Below are 18,671 nucleotides of genomic sequence, written 5' to 3' on the forward strand. Positions count from 1 at the left end.
TCCATAAGTGAAAACGTTAAGCTTTTATAAGCCAATGAATATTGCAGTTTTATGAAAATTATTCGTCTGCCCCTAACACGACAAACATGCAGACTCACATTTGTTTGAAACTTGCAATAATGTAGAGGGTCATTCCAAGTATCACTGAAACCAATCTTACTCCAATTGGTCAAAGGGGGGCGCTATAGCAATTTTTTAAAAATGCTAACTTTAAACAGGCAAAAGTCATGCCTCGTTTGGCCGACAGCCGTGAAACTTGCTTACACATGTGCCTTGACTCATAAGGAACACATCTATCACTTTGACCAGTAAGCTCCGCCCTTAGATTTTACGCCATATTGAGCAGTTTGAAAAACATTTAAACCCAGGATTTCTGAGCAATTTGCGTGAAACTGTGTCAAATGTGTCAGCTCCTTTTTCACCACTTCATGTCTGGTCCAATGGCTTGATTGCTTAATCATCTGCCTTGAAACCACAGGGTCGCCGGTTTGACTCCCACCTCATGCAGACATCATTATAATTGCATTGCACAAAACATGACTGTATCAATGAATACATGTGCAATTGTTAAAGATAACGTGAAATGCTCATTTGAGAGTAGTTGTTTTTTATGTATGACATACTTTCTTGTGAAAATAGCCATCTACAATCTCACAACTTTTCAGATAGCAACGCGTTGTGAGCTTGTAGATCGACTATTTTCACTAGTTTCCATTCCGAGAAGACAAAAAAAACTTTATTGGTAAATGTTTTGTGAACCAGTGATCTAGAGTAGTTAGCGAAACAGGGGCTTGGTTCATAACGGACGGAAAAAAATCAACAGACACCATTAGGGAGGCCACACTCTAGCTCAATGAGAAGAGAGGCAGCCTGCGAATCCATAGGTTGCTGGTTCGATCCCTGTCCCCAACAATGCGTTGAGGTGATCATCATTTGGAATTCTTAGTTTTACAAATAGTGTTTCTTGAGGTTAGGTCGTTGTTTTACTGAGGTTAAGGTTAGTGAGGGTGGGTGTAGAAAAGAGTCATCTAGTCAGCAACCTTCCCCCTATTCCCATGGATTGGATCCACCCCTCTCACCTGCTCTCACTCATCACCAATCACACCTGTCTTCACTCACAACTCATTAGTGGCCTGGTGGCTTTTTCTTTGAAATAATGTGTAGTTTTTTTCAAATATTTAACTTTAAGCGCCCGATGCCACGTTATTGGCCATGGCCATTTAAAGGGTAGCAACATTAACAAACACATGAGTCTATACCTGTCACAATGCTCTATACACCAGGGAACTAAATTACTCATATGCTGTGTCGCTTTTGCCAGGACTCGATCCCATGACCTTGCGGTTCAGAGTCAAGAGCTCTTCCAACTGAGCTACACAAGACACAAGACCAAACATAAGAAACAATATACATTGACATTATATGAACGTGCAACTTTTACCCTAGAGATTTTTTTTGACATCACACTCCGATTTAATAAAAATAAATCTAAGCTGTGTGATATATACATTTTGAGTTAAGACCATTAATATCAACCCATGTCCCTCTGCACTCTAGCAATCAGTGCACCTGGTGATACCTAGCCTGTCAGTCATTGGCTCCTCAATGGTGCTGAAAAGTAACTATTTACATTTACTCAAGTACCAATACAAGTGATTGCAATGCACAGTACAATTTTGAGGTACTTTTACTTTACTTTTCATTTGTGTTACTTCTACTCTATTACAATTACAGCATAATATGACAGCTTTAGTTACTTGTTACTTTGCAGATTTAATTATTAATACAACACCTACAGTAACCACATACAGCCGGTCTACAATGTGACGCGTTATGAGCTTGTAGATATATAATAAGCAATCCATTATACTTTTACTCCACTAAAATTATTTGAAAAGCTTAGTTACTAGTTACTTTTTGATTATTATTACAAAACATACATTACCCACTTCAGCCCTATCTTTTGAAAATAGCCGATCTATAAGTTCACAATGCATTGCGATGCGACGCATTGTGAGCTTGTGGATATCTGCATAATGAGTACTTTCTACTTTTGGTACTTTACTTACATTTTGATACCAATACCGTTGTACTTTTACTCAAGTAAATTTTGAATTTCGGACTGCTTCTAACAGAGTATTTCTACATTGCAGTATTGATACTTTTACTTAAGTAAACAATTTGAGTACTTTTTCCACCACTGGTTATGACAGGTCAGTCGTTGAGCGAATCCATATAGGCTGAGACGAGAGGGCGATATGACGGTGCCATGCGTAATCTGTTGTCCAGTTGTCACAGATGGTCAAAGGAGGTGTTATTGCCTTCGTTAAGAGATAATCTGTGACCTTGTAGTTTCAGATGTGCTCTTTTAGCTCAAAAACACAAGCCCAGAAAGGCCTGACTTCTAGGTGAAAGGCGACAGCTTGACACCAGATTTGAGTTGCACAATACCTCATAATAAGAAAAGTTGTATGATTGGGCTTATTCAAAATGTCCCACATACAAGCAATTATCGATTGATAAAGTAGATACAAGGCAGACCTATCATATATATTCAAAGATTTGCAAAAATGTTCACAATAAAAAATAAAATGCAGATCTACAAGCTCATAGCACGGCACCAAGTGCCGCGCTATGAGCTTGTAGATCTGCACTTTTTTATTAGCCAAAGAAATCTAAAATGACACAGATGCGTTTCCGGATTGTATGGGTTTAATTAGATTTGGTTCAATTCTATACAGATAAGACAGCCGGCCTCTTCACACTTCCCTGATCATTCTGAATTTGGGGGTCCGTGAAAAGTTTGAGAACCACTGCATTAGCTTATTGATGAACACGTAGAAAACGCAGCATGCAGCGTCCACATTATGAGCTTGCCCCACATTTATTGCACTGACAACGTGTTGCTTTGTGATGTGTCAATCAGGTTCCCCTTCCCAGCATTGGTCTGGTTACTGCCTAGGACTCTCTTTCTCTCACTCCCTCTCTCTCTCATCATTTAACTGTCAATATTAATTCAGGAGAGTCTGACCTTTGACCAGCGCCTCAGTGTTCCTCTGACAGAGTTGACCAATCAGGTTGAAGAATCGACAAGGAAGACATGACTGACAGCGAGTCTTCTGCTTGGAGTCTGGATGGAGACACTGATAGGACCCCTGAGAGGAGAGTAGAAAAAAGAAGAGAAGTGAAATTTGTTTCACGTCACGTGTGTGTGTGTTTGCAATTTCTGACTATGTAGCTTGCATCCAAGAAGGCACTGCTCACCGGTGGACGCTACCTGACGGCCCCTCCTTCCCGTGAACAGCTACCGGGAAGAGAGGCAATAGACCCGGCGGCAAGGGCGCCGATACTGCGAGTGCCTCGGGCTAAAGCACCCAGGCGAAATGACGAGCACCCAGTGGGCGAGGGGGGCGCGCAGCCGTGCGCTCATACTCGCAGCGCGCAGCCGCACGCTCGTGCTCGCAGCGCGCTCCCATTTGTTTATGTTTTGCCGGCTCCAGGCTTTGTCTTCACCAAGCAGGCAAATAAACTGAATTAACCGAATTAAAGTTACAAAACCCCCCCAAAAAAGTAAAATATCCGCCCAGAAACCGAAAATTTTCAAGCGCGCGAGTGCCAGGTAGCGCACCCAATAGAGCTGACAAATATCGGCGCCCCTTTCCAGCGGCCTTCCAGTGGTATGTCCGTCCGCTGTCGGAATAGCAACGGGTGGACCTCCAGGCCCATGAGAACAACTACAGAGAGCGCTTTTAACACCAAGCAGCAGTGCAAGACTAAGCAGTTTGTTTCCTCTGGTGATCCAGCCAGGGACATTAACATTATACCCACAGACTGGTTGTTGGAGGGTTTCGAACAACTTGGGAGGGATGCCCAAAGACATGGCAGATAGGCTGACAAAGTATTGTGCTGTCTCTGCTGCCATATGTGGCGGAGCCGCCGCTACTTGGAGTGCTAAGTGACATGCGTCTTGTATCATGAGGACATATCCATGAGTTTGTAAATGTAACCTTTACTGCACCTAAAATATTTGTGTCCCTGTATGCTTTCCCTGTGTGTGGACATAAATAAATTGTTAAACTGTGTGTGTGTGTGTGTGTGTGTGTGTGTGTGTGTGTGTGTGTGTGTGCGTGTGTGTGTGTGTGTGTGTGTGTGTGTGTGCGTGTGCGTGTGTGTGTGTGTGTGTTTCAAATCTATACATTTGGACTGTATTCAGCAATACAGATTTGCTTGCCAGGAACTGTCCAACCCCCTTTTCTCAGACCAGGTGATTGATAAATTAATAAAAACGGCTATGCCAACTCCAAACAGCCTCAAAGACACGTTGCCAGCACTATTTGACACCACTGATTTAGAATACAGAAATTAAAGGGGGCGGGCTGTATTCGGCAATATAGATTTGCCTGGCAGTAAGTGCCCACCCCCCTTTTCAAAATGGGTTCATCTGCATAAAAAGTCCCCCCCTTTTTTCTTTTTCTTACGGCAATTACCACACTAACGCGACCTCCCTTGTGCGTGCATGTGTACCTCCAGGTTAACTGTGTCTTCTGGCTTCATCTTTCTCTTCAGATCTTCAATCAGCTCATAAACACTCCTCTCTACCTGCTGACTGTGACTGCACACGCGCGCGCGCACACACACACACACACACACACACACACACACACACACACACACACACACACACACACACACACACACACACACACACACACACACACACACACACACACACACACACACACACAGTAAAGTACACATAGTCATAGAGCTGACCAGAAACAGTACAAAGAGTGGAAACACTGTGTCTACCGGCTGAGCGTCTCGGCTGCCGTCTTCACATGTGTCTCTGTTCTCTGCAGGAGGTCCGGAGGACAGACAGGCGGCTGGACGGGAAGCTCCAGCAGCCGGCAGTACGCCATGGACGCCAGGAGACGCTCCACGCCACACTCCAACCTGTCCATGGACGCCTTGGACACCTCCGCTAGCGTCCTCACAGACACATGCACACTGTCTATGACTGGCAGACAGACGGACGGACGAACGGACGGATGGACAGAGACAGGCAGAGAGACAGACAAACAGAAAGCAAACACAAGATTTAGTTTGATTTGGTTTAACGACATGAACCCTAGCACAGTGGTTCTTAAAGAGCTGGTGCCATGTTTTTGCACTTTTTCTGTTTTTCATGTGTCTATGAGGTTGATAGAACTTCATTAAGCCCCCCGGTGGTGTTTTTATGGTGTTTTATGTCTTCTCTGACTATTTGGAGTTTCTTCCTGGAGGCTGAAACCTTGAGGGTCAAACGTGCCAATAGAGAAACAGCGCTTTAGTGACATCACAAAGCCATACCCTCCCCCTCATTATCATAACACAACAGGTGTGGGCATGAGGAGGAGGAGGGACTAGGACAGGTGGGTGGTGCTAAGGTGGTGGAGGAGGTGCTAAGGTGAGAACCAGGTATACTTAATGAACTGGAGGCGTGTCCACATAAAAACAACATTTTAACACTTACTGTACACTTTTTTTTTTTGAAAAAAATCCTTACATAATAATAATACCTTATGATCAGGTTTTAGGGTTGAAAAATATCATGGCACCCCATCTTTAAACTTTTTTCATGTCAAGGACCCCCAAATTGACATGTATTTGGCCACGGAACCCCATCTGAAAATGCTTTTGACATGGGGACCCCCAGAAGAGAAGATTTGTGAAAAAAAAATAAGTAAAATGATTCCAATGATTCCAATTTTTACAATACTTTCAAGATAAAAAAAAAGGAAAAAAAAAACGCGCCCAAATATATTTCAATGTATATTTCAGGGGGTCCTTGACATGAAAAGGTTGGAGAACCACTGCTCTATTGTACAGATTGGTCAAAAATAACAGTTTATTCACAAAACAAGCTACATAGTGTAGCTTGTTCATTTGTATTTTAGGTATCAGATATATGATCATCCTTATAGTCTCTTTCTCTCTCACAGGGCTGTGTGTTGATGGAGCTCCAGCAGTAGGTGGTGAGTCCAGGGGACAGACTGTCCTCCACCTGCCCGAAGAAAGGCTCCATCAGTGGGGAGAGAACGGCAGGGATCCTGGCCACTGCTGAACCATACGCCTGGAGCAACTCCTGCAGCCTGGAGAGGACACACACCCACAGAGATCAGTAGAGACAAGCACCGATATGTAGAGACTATCATAGATAAGTAGAGACTAGTAGAGAGAAATAACAGAGACACACAGAAATGTATTGACGAGCAGAGATAAATAGAGACAAGTAGAGATACGTGGAGACAAGTGGAGACGAGGCAAGACAAGGCGAGCTAGAGACGATCAGAGACAAGGAGAGAAAAATAATAGAGACAAGTAGAGACAAGTATACATAAATTGGGACAAGCTGAGATAAATGGAGCTAAGTAGAGATAAGCAGAGCCAAATATAAACAAGTAGAAATAAATTGAGACAAGCAGAGATAACTAGAGACAAGTAGAGACATGTATCGATAAGCTGAGACAATTAGAGACAAATAGAAACAGGTAGGAATAAATTAAGACAAGCAGAGATAAATGAAAACAAGTGGAGACAAGTAAGCAGAGACAACTAGGGACACATAAAAACATGTAGAAATAAATGAAAACAAGCAGAGATACATGAAGACTAGTGACAACAGACAACAATTAGTAGAGACACAGTTGAGAAAAGTAGAGAAACATACAAATTCATAATGATAAGGAGAAACAAGTTGCTAAAGTTTAAATATCGCATTTTTTATTCGAGATTTTTGGAAAATAGCAGGTCTACAAGCTCACAACGTGTTCCATCACAACGGGCATTGCAACGCGCTGATCGGCAATTTTCAAGTAGCCGATGTAGGAACAAGTGGACTAAATAGAAGGACACACAAAGTGGACCATAAGGTTTCTCACTGGTTGTAGAGGGCTTTGAGTTGAGGTTCCCTCGAGGTCATGTCCCCGATGACCTTTGGGACGGACAGGTCCATTCTGACCAGACACCGGACCTCCTGGAACGTCTCCAACAGCATGGGGTCAAAGTTCACCAGCACCTCCTGGGAAAGACACACACGTGAAGATGTTATCCGTCTGTCCACCTACAGTATCCATCCATCTCTACGTCCTCCCTCTCACCTTGGTGTGTGTGTGTCGGACCAGCAGAGGGGTGTTGGGTGTGTGCATGTGCTTGTGCACCGTGTGCGTCCACGCGGTGTGGAGCAACATCTCGTGCTGCAACAACACACAACCCAGCCTGTTGTAACACCTGACCACCTTAGACAGCTCCGCCCCCTGACAGACAGACAGACAGACAGACAGACAGACAGACAGACAGACAGACAGACAGACAGACAGACAGACAGACAGACAGACAGACAGACAGACAGACAGACAAGATAAAATAATAACTATTTTTCAGTAATTACCTGTTACAAAAATAATAACACTGCACATTCATACTGGAAGCTGCCCAGTATAACGTTGCTGTCGACCAGAAACCTTGTATCTCCATATTTCAACTTTTTATGTCCATCAGGACCACATCATGTAGGCCTACCTTCAACAGGTCCAGTTTGCTCTTCAGGATCAACATAGGAGCTTCTATCTTCCTGTACAGCTGACGAGACCACAAGATCATACCTGACACCTGACACGCAGACAGACACATGAGACATGAGTGAGACAGACAGACAGACAGACAGACAGACAGACAGACAGACAGACAGACAGACAGACAGACAGACAGACAGACAGACAGACAGACAGACAGACAGACAGACAGACAGACAGGCAGACAGACAGACAGACAGACAGACAGACAGACAGACAGACAGACAGACAGACAGACAGACAGATAGACAGGCTTACGGGGGGTGCGTTGCGGGGGATGGGGGGGTTGTATCTGTGTCTCAGGTAGGTCTTCCTGACGGCGTCCATCTCTCTGCCGTAGTGCAGGAGGACAGACAGGTACCTGTCTCTCAGCTCCAGCTCCAGCTGTCTCCCCAGTCCGTCTTCAAACACCGCCAACACCTCCAGCATGCTCACCGTCTGACCAGGACACACACATACTGCACTTAGTACTGAGGAGTAGTAGTGTTGATATTAGTTCAGTAGTTTATAAACTAACTAACAGAGAAACAGTGATGTTGGAGAATAAATAACAGTTTTATAAACTAACAGAAAAACAGTGATGTTGGAGAATAAATAACAGTTTTATAAACTAACAGAGAAACAGTGATGTTGGAGGTTGGAGTCCAGCAGGCTCTGAACCGACTGCAGAACGGTCTGGATCTGAACCTGGAAGTCTGCATAGTCACTGTCAAACTACAGGCACGCACACGCACACACACGCGCGCACACACACACACACGCACACACGCACACACGCACACACGCAAACGGTCATTGAGGGGGTTTTGCTAATATAGTATGACAATGAGCTGAACCACTTTAACCGTACTGTATTATAGCCTGACATGGTGCAGACTATAATCACGCAGAGCTGTTTTATTTTAGTTTTAGCTCTGGCAGATTCCTCTTGTTTCCAGGCTGTACTGTATATATACATCGGCAAAGAGCCGATCTACAAGCTCGCAAAGTGTCGCAAAGTGGCACATTGTGAGCTTGTAGATCAGCTTTTTTTTTTATTAAAAAAATATATATACACATTATACATGGAGTATTTTTGAATTTTGAACACCAATCTTGTATGGGGGGTTAATTAATTTGGGAGTCCTTGATATGAAAACTTTTGAGAAGCACTGATGTATGTCGATATTGTCGGGTAGAAACCTCTTAACTCCATATTATAACTTTTTGTGTTTTCTCATAAATTAATGCCCTACGAGCTACGACGTGATCATACTACAGCATAGCCTAACACAAAAGTATCAAAAGTAGCAGATCTGCAAGCTCGAAACACGTCGCAAAGCGACGTGTTTCGAGCTTGCAGATCTGCTACTTTTGCTGTCTTTGAAGTTGAATATTGAAAAGTAACAGTTTTGAACATATGAGGTTTCCACCCCGACAGAGACAATATGAAATAAGAGCAGCACTGACCTCCAGCTTGCGGTGGTCCAGGATGTCGTAGGTCCTGGCCTTTGTGGTGGAGACGATGTTCTGGTAGCGGACGTAGATCTTCTCCGCACCCTCCACCTCACATTCAGATCACAAGCATTTCAACCATTCAAATTCTAATCCAGTTCAATGTGTCCATTGAATCTTCCTTCACGTATTCTAAAGGAGCTACAGTATAGGAGCTAGCTTGATTAAACTAAAGGTAAAAAGGCAACAAGAACTTCACGAGTAAAAATTAACCCATTCAATCCGGGAACGCAACTGTGTCATTTTAGATTTTAACCACTTTAACCATTATTTTATACTTTGGCTATACACAAATAGCAGATATCCAAGCTCATATTTGTAGATCTGCTATTTTTTTTTAAAATCTTGAACAATTTTGTGCAAATCTATGAATACATATACACATTTATGTTGGCTTAAACAAAGGCTCCATTGCACGTTTACAGCTAGTCCAAAACGCTGCGGCACGTCTCCTAACGGGGACCCGCAAGCGTGACCACATTACACCAATTCTGGCTTCACTTCACTGGCTCCCAGTTCGCTTCAGAATTGATTTTAAGATTTTATTGTTTGTTTTTAAATCACTGAATGGCCTGGCACCTCAGTATTTATCTGAACTCCTAGAGGTGTATAACCCACCAAGGTCACTACGGTCTGCGGGCCAGTTGAAACTTGAGGTCCCAAATTCAAATCTGAAAACCAGAGGTGACCGAGCCTTCTCGGTAGCAGCCCCCATTCTATGGAATGCGCTCCCCTCCCATATTAAACTGGCCCCCACCATCGATACTTTTAAATCTCGCCTTAAGTCCCACCTTTATGCTTCGGCGTTTGACCCTGTTTGAGTGTTTCGGTGGTCTACGTTTTGTCTCACTGTCTGTTGACACGTCTGCGTCATATTTTCAGTGATGTGTTTCTTTCTGTTGTTTATTTTGCTTTGTTTGTTTATGTTTTTGCTTCTGTGTTTAGCTTTGTCTCTGTGTTTTTTTTAACTTTCCCAGTGTATTTGGTTTTCTCTGTACAGCACTTTGTTAACCCTGAACAAGTTTTAAAATGTGCTTTATAAATAAAGTGGATTGGACATATATTTTTTAAGCGAACATAATCTTTGCTTCTGGGGGTCCATGGGACAAAATATTCTACAAAATGTTCACTTTAAAAAAAGTATTTTTAATTTGCACGCATTTTCAAGATTTTTCAAAAATAGCAGATCTACAAGCTCGTAGGGCGGCACTCGATGCCGCGCTAAGAGCTTGTATATCTGCTATTTTTTAATAGCCAAAGAAATCTTAAAATGGCAAAGATGCGTTCCTGGATTGAACGGGTTAAAAGCCAAAGATTCAAGGAAGGATTGAATGACGCCAATTGGGTGGAGATTTGTTGAAGGGATTAACAAGGGAACACGGGAAGATTAACACAGGAAACTCATGAAACCAAAACTAAACAGCACATAATCACCAAGCTGGAAAAAAAAAAAACAGAATAAAAAGTAATGAATATTTCAAAACTATAGCAACTCAGGCGTCCTGACTGCACACACGCGACATGTGTGAGTTGGAAGTTCAGAGCACTGAGGGCTGACCTTCATGTGCTGCAGAGATGCCAGGTTCTCCAGAACAGAAGCCATGTTCGAGATCTTCTCCAGTCTTCTGCAGAAGGAGTCAAACTTCCCAAAGATGTAGTTCTCACTGTCATACACACGCACACACACACATTTTAGTGTCAATGACCGACGTGGACAGAGAGGTGAAGAGAGGGTTCAGCATCACGGCCAGCACCAGGCCCTTGGTCACCTCATTGAAGGGATGTAATAGACCATTTATTTGTTTTTTGTTTACATGCAATCGGCACCTGCTGCCGATTGCAAGTAAAAAAATCCCAACAGAACCCCAGACCTGTTGTTTTGAGGAGCACTGGTTTCGCTTCACATGCTGTGTCTATGTGTGTGTAACGTGTGTGTGTGTGTGTGTGTGTGTGTGTGTGTGTGTGTGTGTGTGTGTGTGTGTGTGTGTGTGTGTGTGTGTGTGTGTGTGTGTGTGTGTGTGTGTGTGTGTGTGTGTGTGTGTGTGTGTGTGTGTGTGTTTGTGTGTGTGTGTGTGTGTACCTGAAGTCAAACTGTGGCTCGTTTGGATTCTGTCTGAGTTTCTGTTTGATGTTTTGGAAACTTTGTTGATACTCCACGTTCAGCTGAACACACTCTGAGATACGCTGGATCAACACCGGCCTTACAAAACAAATGACACACACACACACACACACACACACACACACACACACACACACACACACACACACACACACACACACACACACACACACACACACACACACACACACACACACACACACACACACACACACACACACACACACACAGGTTATCATCCATTAAAGGTGATATTGACCTATTATAACATGTCCAGAATAGGGACGCAACAGTTCAGGTGGCATGAGTTCCTCAGAGTTACTGCAGGGGGGACACCAAATCTTATGTGATAGGAAAGCTTTTTAATTTATTTTATAAATTTTTGAATTTTTGAATTTGAATCTATTCTGAGGGGAATGTTAGCCAAAAGTAGCTCACAACACACTGTGCTACGACACAAAAGTTATAGAAAAGATGATGTGTAAAACATGAACAAATATTTTTAGCTGGAGAGACCCCTGTTACTGAGCAAACACATGCGTGCTTGTATGCTTGCGTTTATGTGTGTGCGCGCCTACCTGCTATGGTCCCACACCTTGGCCACGCCCTCTCTCAGGTAGCTCTTGCAGATAGTAATCATCTGATTGGTCACCTTCAGGAAGAGTGAGGTCATCCTCTCTGAGTTGTTGTAGTACTGAGACACACTGTGGATGAGACTGATGCTGTTCAGCACACCCCACACATACTGCAACACCGACCACTGAGAGAGACACACAGACAGCAAGAGAGAGAGAGAGAGAGAGAGAGACAGAGAGAGAGAGGACAAACAATGAAGAGAGAAACAAACAATGAAACAAAAGTTAGTGTGACTGAAGGTAAAGGAACCCGCCCCTTACTGTACATGTCTTTGTTCTTATGGGTTAGGTGATAACAGTAGTATCCTTAATGGGGCATATCATTACACCCTAATGGCCACTGGGGGAATAGTTGGCGCTGTTGCGCACATTTCTATTTATATTAATCTATATATATATATCTATTAATATATACATAAAAATAGCCTTTCTATTAATAACATCATTATAAATAGATTTAATCCGAATAGGTATATTTAGAATTTAATTCGTTCATTAATTAATGCATTCTTAAATCCTCTCTTTTTCAATCTAATTCTCTTTTTTCTCTTTTTTCTATCTCTTCTCTGTCTCTTCTCCATATTAATCAGGGTGGTCACTGTATCTCCAGCCTTGGCAGTTCACAGCTGACAGCTGTAGCCTTTTCCAATTGACACCTGTCAAATGTTAGCTAACAGCTGACACCTGGTTATTTCTCAGTCTTTAGTTTAACCAGGGGGTCCGGGGCCTATGGCCCCTTATACTGTAGATCTGTAATTCTATGTGTGCGACAACTTCGTATGGGTGATCCGTGATTGTGTGATGATCATAGAGTGAACCCCTCCGTTCTTATGACAGCTACTGGATGTAGGGGATCGTAATTAATCTCTGGGATGGATAATGGTAAATAGTGGTACTGCAGAATTTAAATCATTAGGGCATAAATACAAAATATAATGATATGGGGACTAAATGGTCATCAGTGGTACTGCAGGCATGCATATGTCTATCAGAATTTAAATCATCGGGGTGTAAATATAAAATACCATGATATAGGGACTAAATGGTCATCAGTGGTACTGCAGGCATACATAGGTCTATCAGAATTTACCATACATACTTCACTTGTCATATCATAGGCTTATTTTTTACTATTCTACTATTCTAAACTATTTAAGAACATTAATAACATTAAAACAACTGCCGTAGCGATGAGAGTGATTAAAGTTGGAGTCTGACTGATCCCCGCCACAGGGGGATTCTAAGCACAGGACTCAAGTTGAGGTAATTGGAAGAGAGGATATGGTTAGACACTATGCTCAAACATTATACCCCATGGTTTTAAAAATAATATACCAAAATTTACCACATTATCACTCTTCTAATGTTTTGTTACGTTAGATAAAACCTTAATGGGACACCATGCATTATCCTAAACAATATATTTGTTTTCAAAACTAACTTATTAAGCCCAAACATGCCCAAAGTTCACAATTGCATGCTGGGTGATTATATCCAACCAATGGGTGGAAGTACCTAGGGACATGGTCTGTGGTTCCTCTGACAGAGGCATTTTCACACCTGAGGTGTTTTTTGAGCATTGTTCTCTCAGAGGCCCACAACTGCAAACAGGGAGACAGTGTATTTGATTTAATCATTAACTCTATGTAACACATTTCATGAACACATTTCATGAAACCTATGTTATAATGGTTATAATTATACAAAAATGTAAAAATTATATGAAAATAGCAAATCTACAAGGTCAATGAGACAAGGGTTTTTGTAATAAAAACTATGAGAGGGGGATTCCATTACCCCCCTCCCTCCCTCCATCATTGTTCTCACCCCATCCATTGGGTTTTCACACCTACTGGCAAAGGAGTTGCCCAACATGTCATCAGCACAGCAGTCACCCGTTTCTCAATTCAATTCAAAGGGGCATTATTGGCATGAGAAAACATACGTTTACATCGCCATAGTAGAAAGCTGTATGCCTGTGTGTACATGTGTACAAGGATTCATGTGTGTATGCTTGTGAGTTGTGATCTCGTTCTGGACTTTATTACTTTATGACCTACAGCTGGTGTTTTGTCAATGTATTTTGAGCTCAAGTGGTGTTAGTAAAGACAGAACTAGTATTTTATGGTCCACAGGTCCGGGGCCTATGGCCCATGTATTCTCAATGAGTGACAAGTTCCCACGCTAGCATCTATCTATCTATCTATCTATCTATCTATCTATCTGTCTATCTGTCTATCTCTCTCTCTCTCTACCGCTATGTCCGACCCGTCGAATCACCATGTGATGATGGGATTATGGGATTATGTTTAGGGTTATGTTTGATCAAAAAAATAAATAATGTTTTTTTTAATCCAATTATTATTTAATTTATTCATTAATTAATGTATTAATTAATGTACTCTTTCTCTTTTATCTATCTAATTCTCTTTTTTCTCCCTTCTCTGTCTAATCTGCCATTATGATATTAACCAATTCAACCTTCCATTATACATTTCAGACCAAAAAATAGCCTATCTACAAGGGTTAGGGTTAAGGTTGATCAAAATAACAATTCTTTAATGAAGTAATGTAGATGTAGAACAATAATTTAACTATTGAGAGTGTAAAATGATTAAAGATCCATCCGGGGGTACATGAGGGGTGAGGGGGTTCCAGGGGGTCCACAGTTAAATGATGGAGAGTTGGTAACGGGGGATGGTGACATATGGTTAATTTGCGATCTGTCCTTCTATCTAGCTATCTGTCTATCTGTCTATCCGTCTATAGGTCTATCTGTCTATCTATCTGTCTATCTGTCTGTCCTTCTATCTGTCTGTCTGTCTGTCTGTCTGTCTGTCTATCTGTCTGTCTGTCTGTTTGATCTAGTTATATGGCTATCAAGTATATTTACTCAAGTACTGTACCTACGTACAGTTTTGAGGGGTTTTTACTCTGTATTTCCACACAAATGTTGTACAATTTGTACCCCCAAAGCCTCATAACAACTTTAAACTGTTATACCGTTATTATAAGCACATAGATACATTAAAATCATTTTTGAACACTAATGCCGGCTTGTAAAAGATATTCTGTTCACACCCAATTCTCCCCATTATATAGTACGTTTTCTATGTCAATTTGAACATGTCTTTGTTCATTATGGGGGGACATCTAGCATAACTATAATTCTGACATTACTTTAACTTTCACATGACTGAACTCTAACAATACCCATGTGATTCCAGGGTGATGAAAAAATAAACAGGGTGCTCTAATGCCTACCATTCTGGGTGTCATACCAGGTGTTAGCTGTACATTTCTATCGTCATGATATAATGTGCAGATAGGGGTGCCAAATAGTATGATATGAAATGCTAGTGATCAAATCCCCCTTCCCTTAATGGTTTAGACAAATGTTATAGTGGAGCTGTAGGTATTGTAGAGCTGATCCATCTAGTGATTTCTTTTACAAAACTATAATTATTTGAGTTTGAGAGAGAATGTAGATAGAGTGGAGTGTACACCACTATAGCATTATTGAAAACACTTGGTTATTTGAAAAATAACCTTTTAGAAAATAATGTACTTACGACTTCGGGTGACTAGTAGTTTTCGTTCCCTGCCTATGTTGAATGCACTTATTGTAAGGCATTCTAATGTAGTGTCCAAGAATGATTTCACTAGGTATGGCTAACCCCCAGGTTTCACCTTATTTCTGAGGTGCTGGGGGCTTAATAAATTAGATTAGATTAGATTCCTAATTGTATGGCCATGGTAAGCAAAGCAAAGCAAAGTTTGTTGTTTACCCAGGGTGTTGGACTAAGTTAACACTTATTTACAGCCAGGCCCTGCATGGAAGCCTTGCTCAAGGGCTATTCAGCGGTGATTCATGATTGATGTGATGAATTGGGGAATCGAACTAGGGACCTTCCGGTATCAAGGCCGCCCCTCTAACCACTAGGCCACCGCTGCCACTTACGGTTTTCCAGTTCACTCTACCCTGCTACTCTACCCCTGAGCCACTGCCGCCTCTTAAAGAAATGACCTCGATGGGGTCCATTACAAGTCCAAAGTCAATTACAAAGGAAAGCATAGCATTAAATAGTGGATAAATAGACAGAAATGATCTGTTAGTCTAAAACTCTGTCTAGAATTTAACTTCTAATAATGGTAGGGTTAAACAACTAATGTATATCGATGTATTTTTGATATCATCCTAGAAAGAAAAAAAATCTACCTTGTTATAGGCTACTTATTGGGGAAAGTTACCCTCCTTGTAAAGAACTTGTGATTACTCACCCCGGAGTATGTTAAATCGTCATGATGTAAAAACTGTTTTATGCTTTTTTTTTTCTAAGTAATTTAGTTATTTAATCTCTCTAACTGTATTATACCGTCCAAGATCGACACAGCAACCAAAACATCAATACCACTATAGCATATACAATTTTAAACCCAAAAACAAAATACACGATGCCATGACTAAACCATAACAAAACAATGTCAATACTACTGTACATTGCCAGACCAGCTACACGTTTTGCAGAACACAGCTTTACATCCCCAGTACACCATCAAAAACAAATCAACCACACAAAATGTCCCAATATCATGTAGCTAATGTTAATTATTAGTGACAATATAGTATAGAAGGGTTTGTATTTTACAGTAGTCACCATTTTGTATCATTAGAGATATTTGCTAGTTTATTAAAACACGGATATAAGCTATAAGCATTCAATCATGTAGATGTACATATCATAGTTAAAAATAAATAAATAAACTGTTTTTTCCGCACACAAATACTGCTTCGGTGTAAATCTCTGACAAAAACTATTGACAACAACAACAACACAGTATGTTAGTAAAATGACCTTAACCCTTTTCGCCTCTCACCCATCCCCCTCAATCTTTCCTCTTTCCTCTCCTCTCTCCAATCCTCTGTCAATCTTTCTCCTCTCTCACCCCTTCACACATAATCTATCTCACCTCTCGCTCACATTATCTTCTCACATAATTTCTCTATTTTCTAAGTCATAACACGTACACTCGTACCTGTCAAAATACTTCAAAAACGTACTGATCATGTCACACCAGATTTGGCATATAATAGCTGGGGTATGTACACTATATAATGTGCATACTAGTTTAAAACCTGTAAGACTGATCAGCCAAGGTATTTCCAGATTTGAAAACCTATGTTTTTTAGCAACTATAGATTTACAATTACATTAAATCCTACAACCAATTAGAATTGGCTAGGTCAGTATATGGTGTACAGGTTGTTGTTTTACTGTGATCCTCTGGATTTGTAGATATTTGATCAAAAACATCTATTTCTAATGGTCACCGATGGCCAGTAAAGTGGCTTCTCTTAACATCTCATTCCAATCCTCTGTCAATCTTTCTCCTCTCTTGCCCCTTCACACATAATCTCTCTCACCTATCGCTCACATTATCTTCTCACATAATTTCTCTCACCTATCGCTCACATTATCTTCTCACATAATTTCTCTATTTTCTAAGTCATAACACGTACACTCGTACCTGTCAAAATACTTCAAAAAAAAAAACATACTGATCATGTCCACACCAGATTTGATACAAACAAGGGGTTTGAACTCGTTCTCATGCTATGCAACAAAATGTGGAAATCCCCTACCAGAAGGAGTAAAGGAGTACAAAACCCTATACTCACTTTCAAAAAAAAGGAGGTTGCAATTCCAAAACTGGTCCCTGTCAAAGTCTTAACCTAATAATAATCGTGATCATTGGATGCTATACCATAAATAATGGTCATTTATACGCTGTAAAATGTAAAAGGTTAGTAAAGTAAGGGTTAATATTCACTATATGTATACTACTTGTGAACTTAGTTTGAGAACATTCTGAATGTGACTTGAATTGTAACTTTAATAACCATGCATACACCGAATGAAATAGAAATAAGGGGTTATAATCAGTGTCTAACAATTGGACGCTAGACAATATCTGCAAAAGCTGTTTATTATTATTATTATTATTGCTATTAGGTAGAATACATGCAACTATCTCTACAATGGCTTCTAAATATATATAATAATATAGTAAAACCCAATGTAGGTTATACTGTTGACAGATGACAGGCTGGTCATTACTCAGCCATGTACTCTTTTAATCCATGGTTTTCAAAAATCTAAATTATAATTTTGAAGTTTAGGTTAGATAAAGCTTAATGTTACACCAGAACATCTCCTAATAAATATATATTCTATTACATGACTTTAACGCTGACAAAAACTCTAACAATACTGTAACGCTAACATACTGTGAGTCTAACATGTTTTATCAAACTACTTTTGTGTGCATGCCTGCGCACACTCAGGGGTTGATGATACACTCATTTGAAAATATATATATATATTATGTTATGAACCTTGTTGTTTTACTGTAATCCTATGTATTTTTTTTTTTTTGATATTTTATCAAAAAACATATTTCTAGTGGTCAGTGTTGGCTTCTCTTAACACCTGTCTCTCACACCCATTCTCTTTTCCTCTCATCCCTCTAACCCTAACCCTCTTTTTTCCTCTCTCCCCTTTAACCCTAACCCTCTTTTTTCCTCTCACCCCTTTAACCTTAACCCTCTCGCCTCTAACCCTTTTCTCTTTTCCTCTCTTTAACCCTAACCCTCTTTTTTCCTCTCTCCCCTTTAACCTTAACCCTCTCGCCTCTAACCCATTCTCTTTTCCTCTCTTTAACCCTAACCCTCTTTTTTCCTCTCTCCCCTTTAACCTTAACCCTCTCGCCTCTAACCCATTCTCTTTTCCTCTCTTTCATTGCTAA

The 18,671-nt window shown here is 40.9% G+C and overlaps 1 protein-coding gene across 1 annotated transcript in view; it reads right to left on the reverse strand.

Moving 5' to 3' along the window:
* Positions 1-18,671, reverse strand: part of dnah5l (dynein, axonemal, heavy chain 5 like) — a gene marked incomplete at its 5' end in the record, with an annotated part of 132,302 nt that overhangs the window by 96,193 nt on the left and 17,438 nt on the right. Inside the window, 13 exon segments of the mRNA XM_080417549.1 lie at positions 3,032-3,155; positions 4,525-4,612; positions 4,810-4,981; positions 5,980-6,131; positions 6,921-7,057; positions 7,140-7,235; positions 7,561-7,650; positions 7,872-8,051; positions 8,229-8,327; positions 9,063-9,158; positions 10,666-10,771; positions 11,188-11,307; positions 11,808-11,974. Coding sequence (XP_080273675.1) covers positions 3,032-3,155; positions 4,525-4,612; positions 4,810-4,981; positions 5,980-6,131; positions 6,921-7,057; positions 7,140-7,235; positions 7,561-7,650; positions 7,872-8,051; positions 8,229-8,327; positions 9,063-9,158; positions 10,666-10,771; positions 11,188-11,307; positions 11,808-11,974 — 1,627 coding nt within the window.

This window comes from Gymnoscopelus braueri (assembly GCF_963280865.1).
Source record: "Gymnoscopelus braueri genome assembly, chromosome: 21".
In the NCBI taxonomy this organism is placed as follows: Eukaryota; Metazoa; Chordata; class Actinopteri; order Myctophiformes; family Myctophidae; genus Gymnoscopelus; species Gymnoscopelus braueri.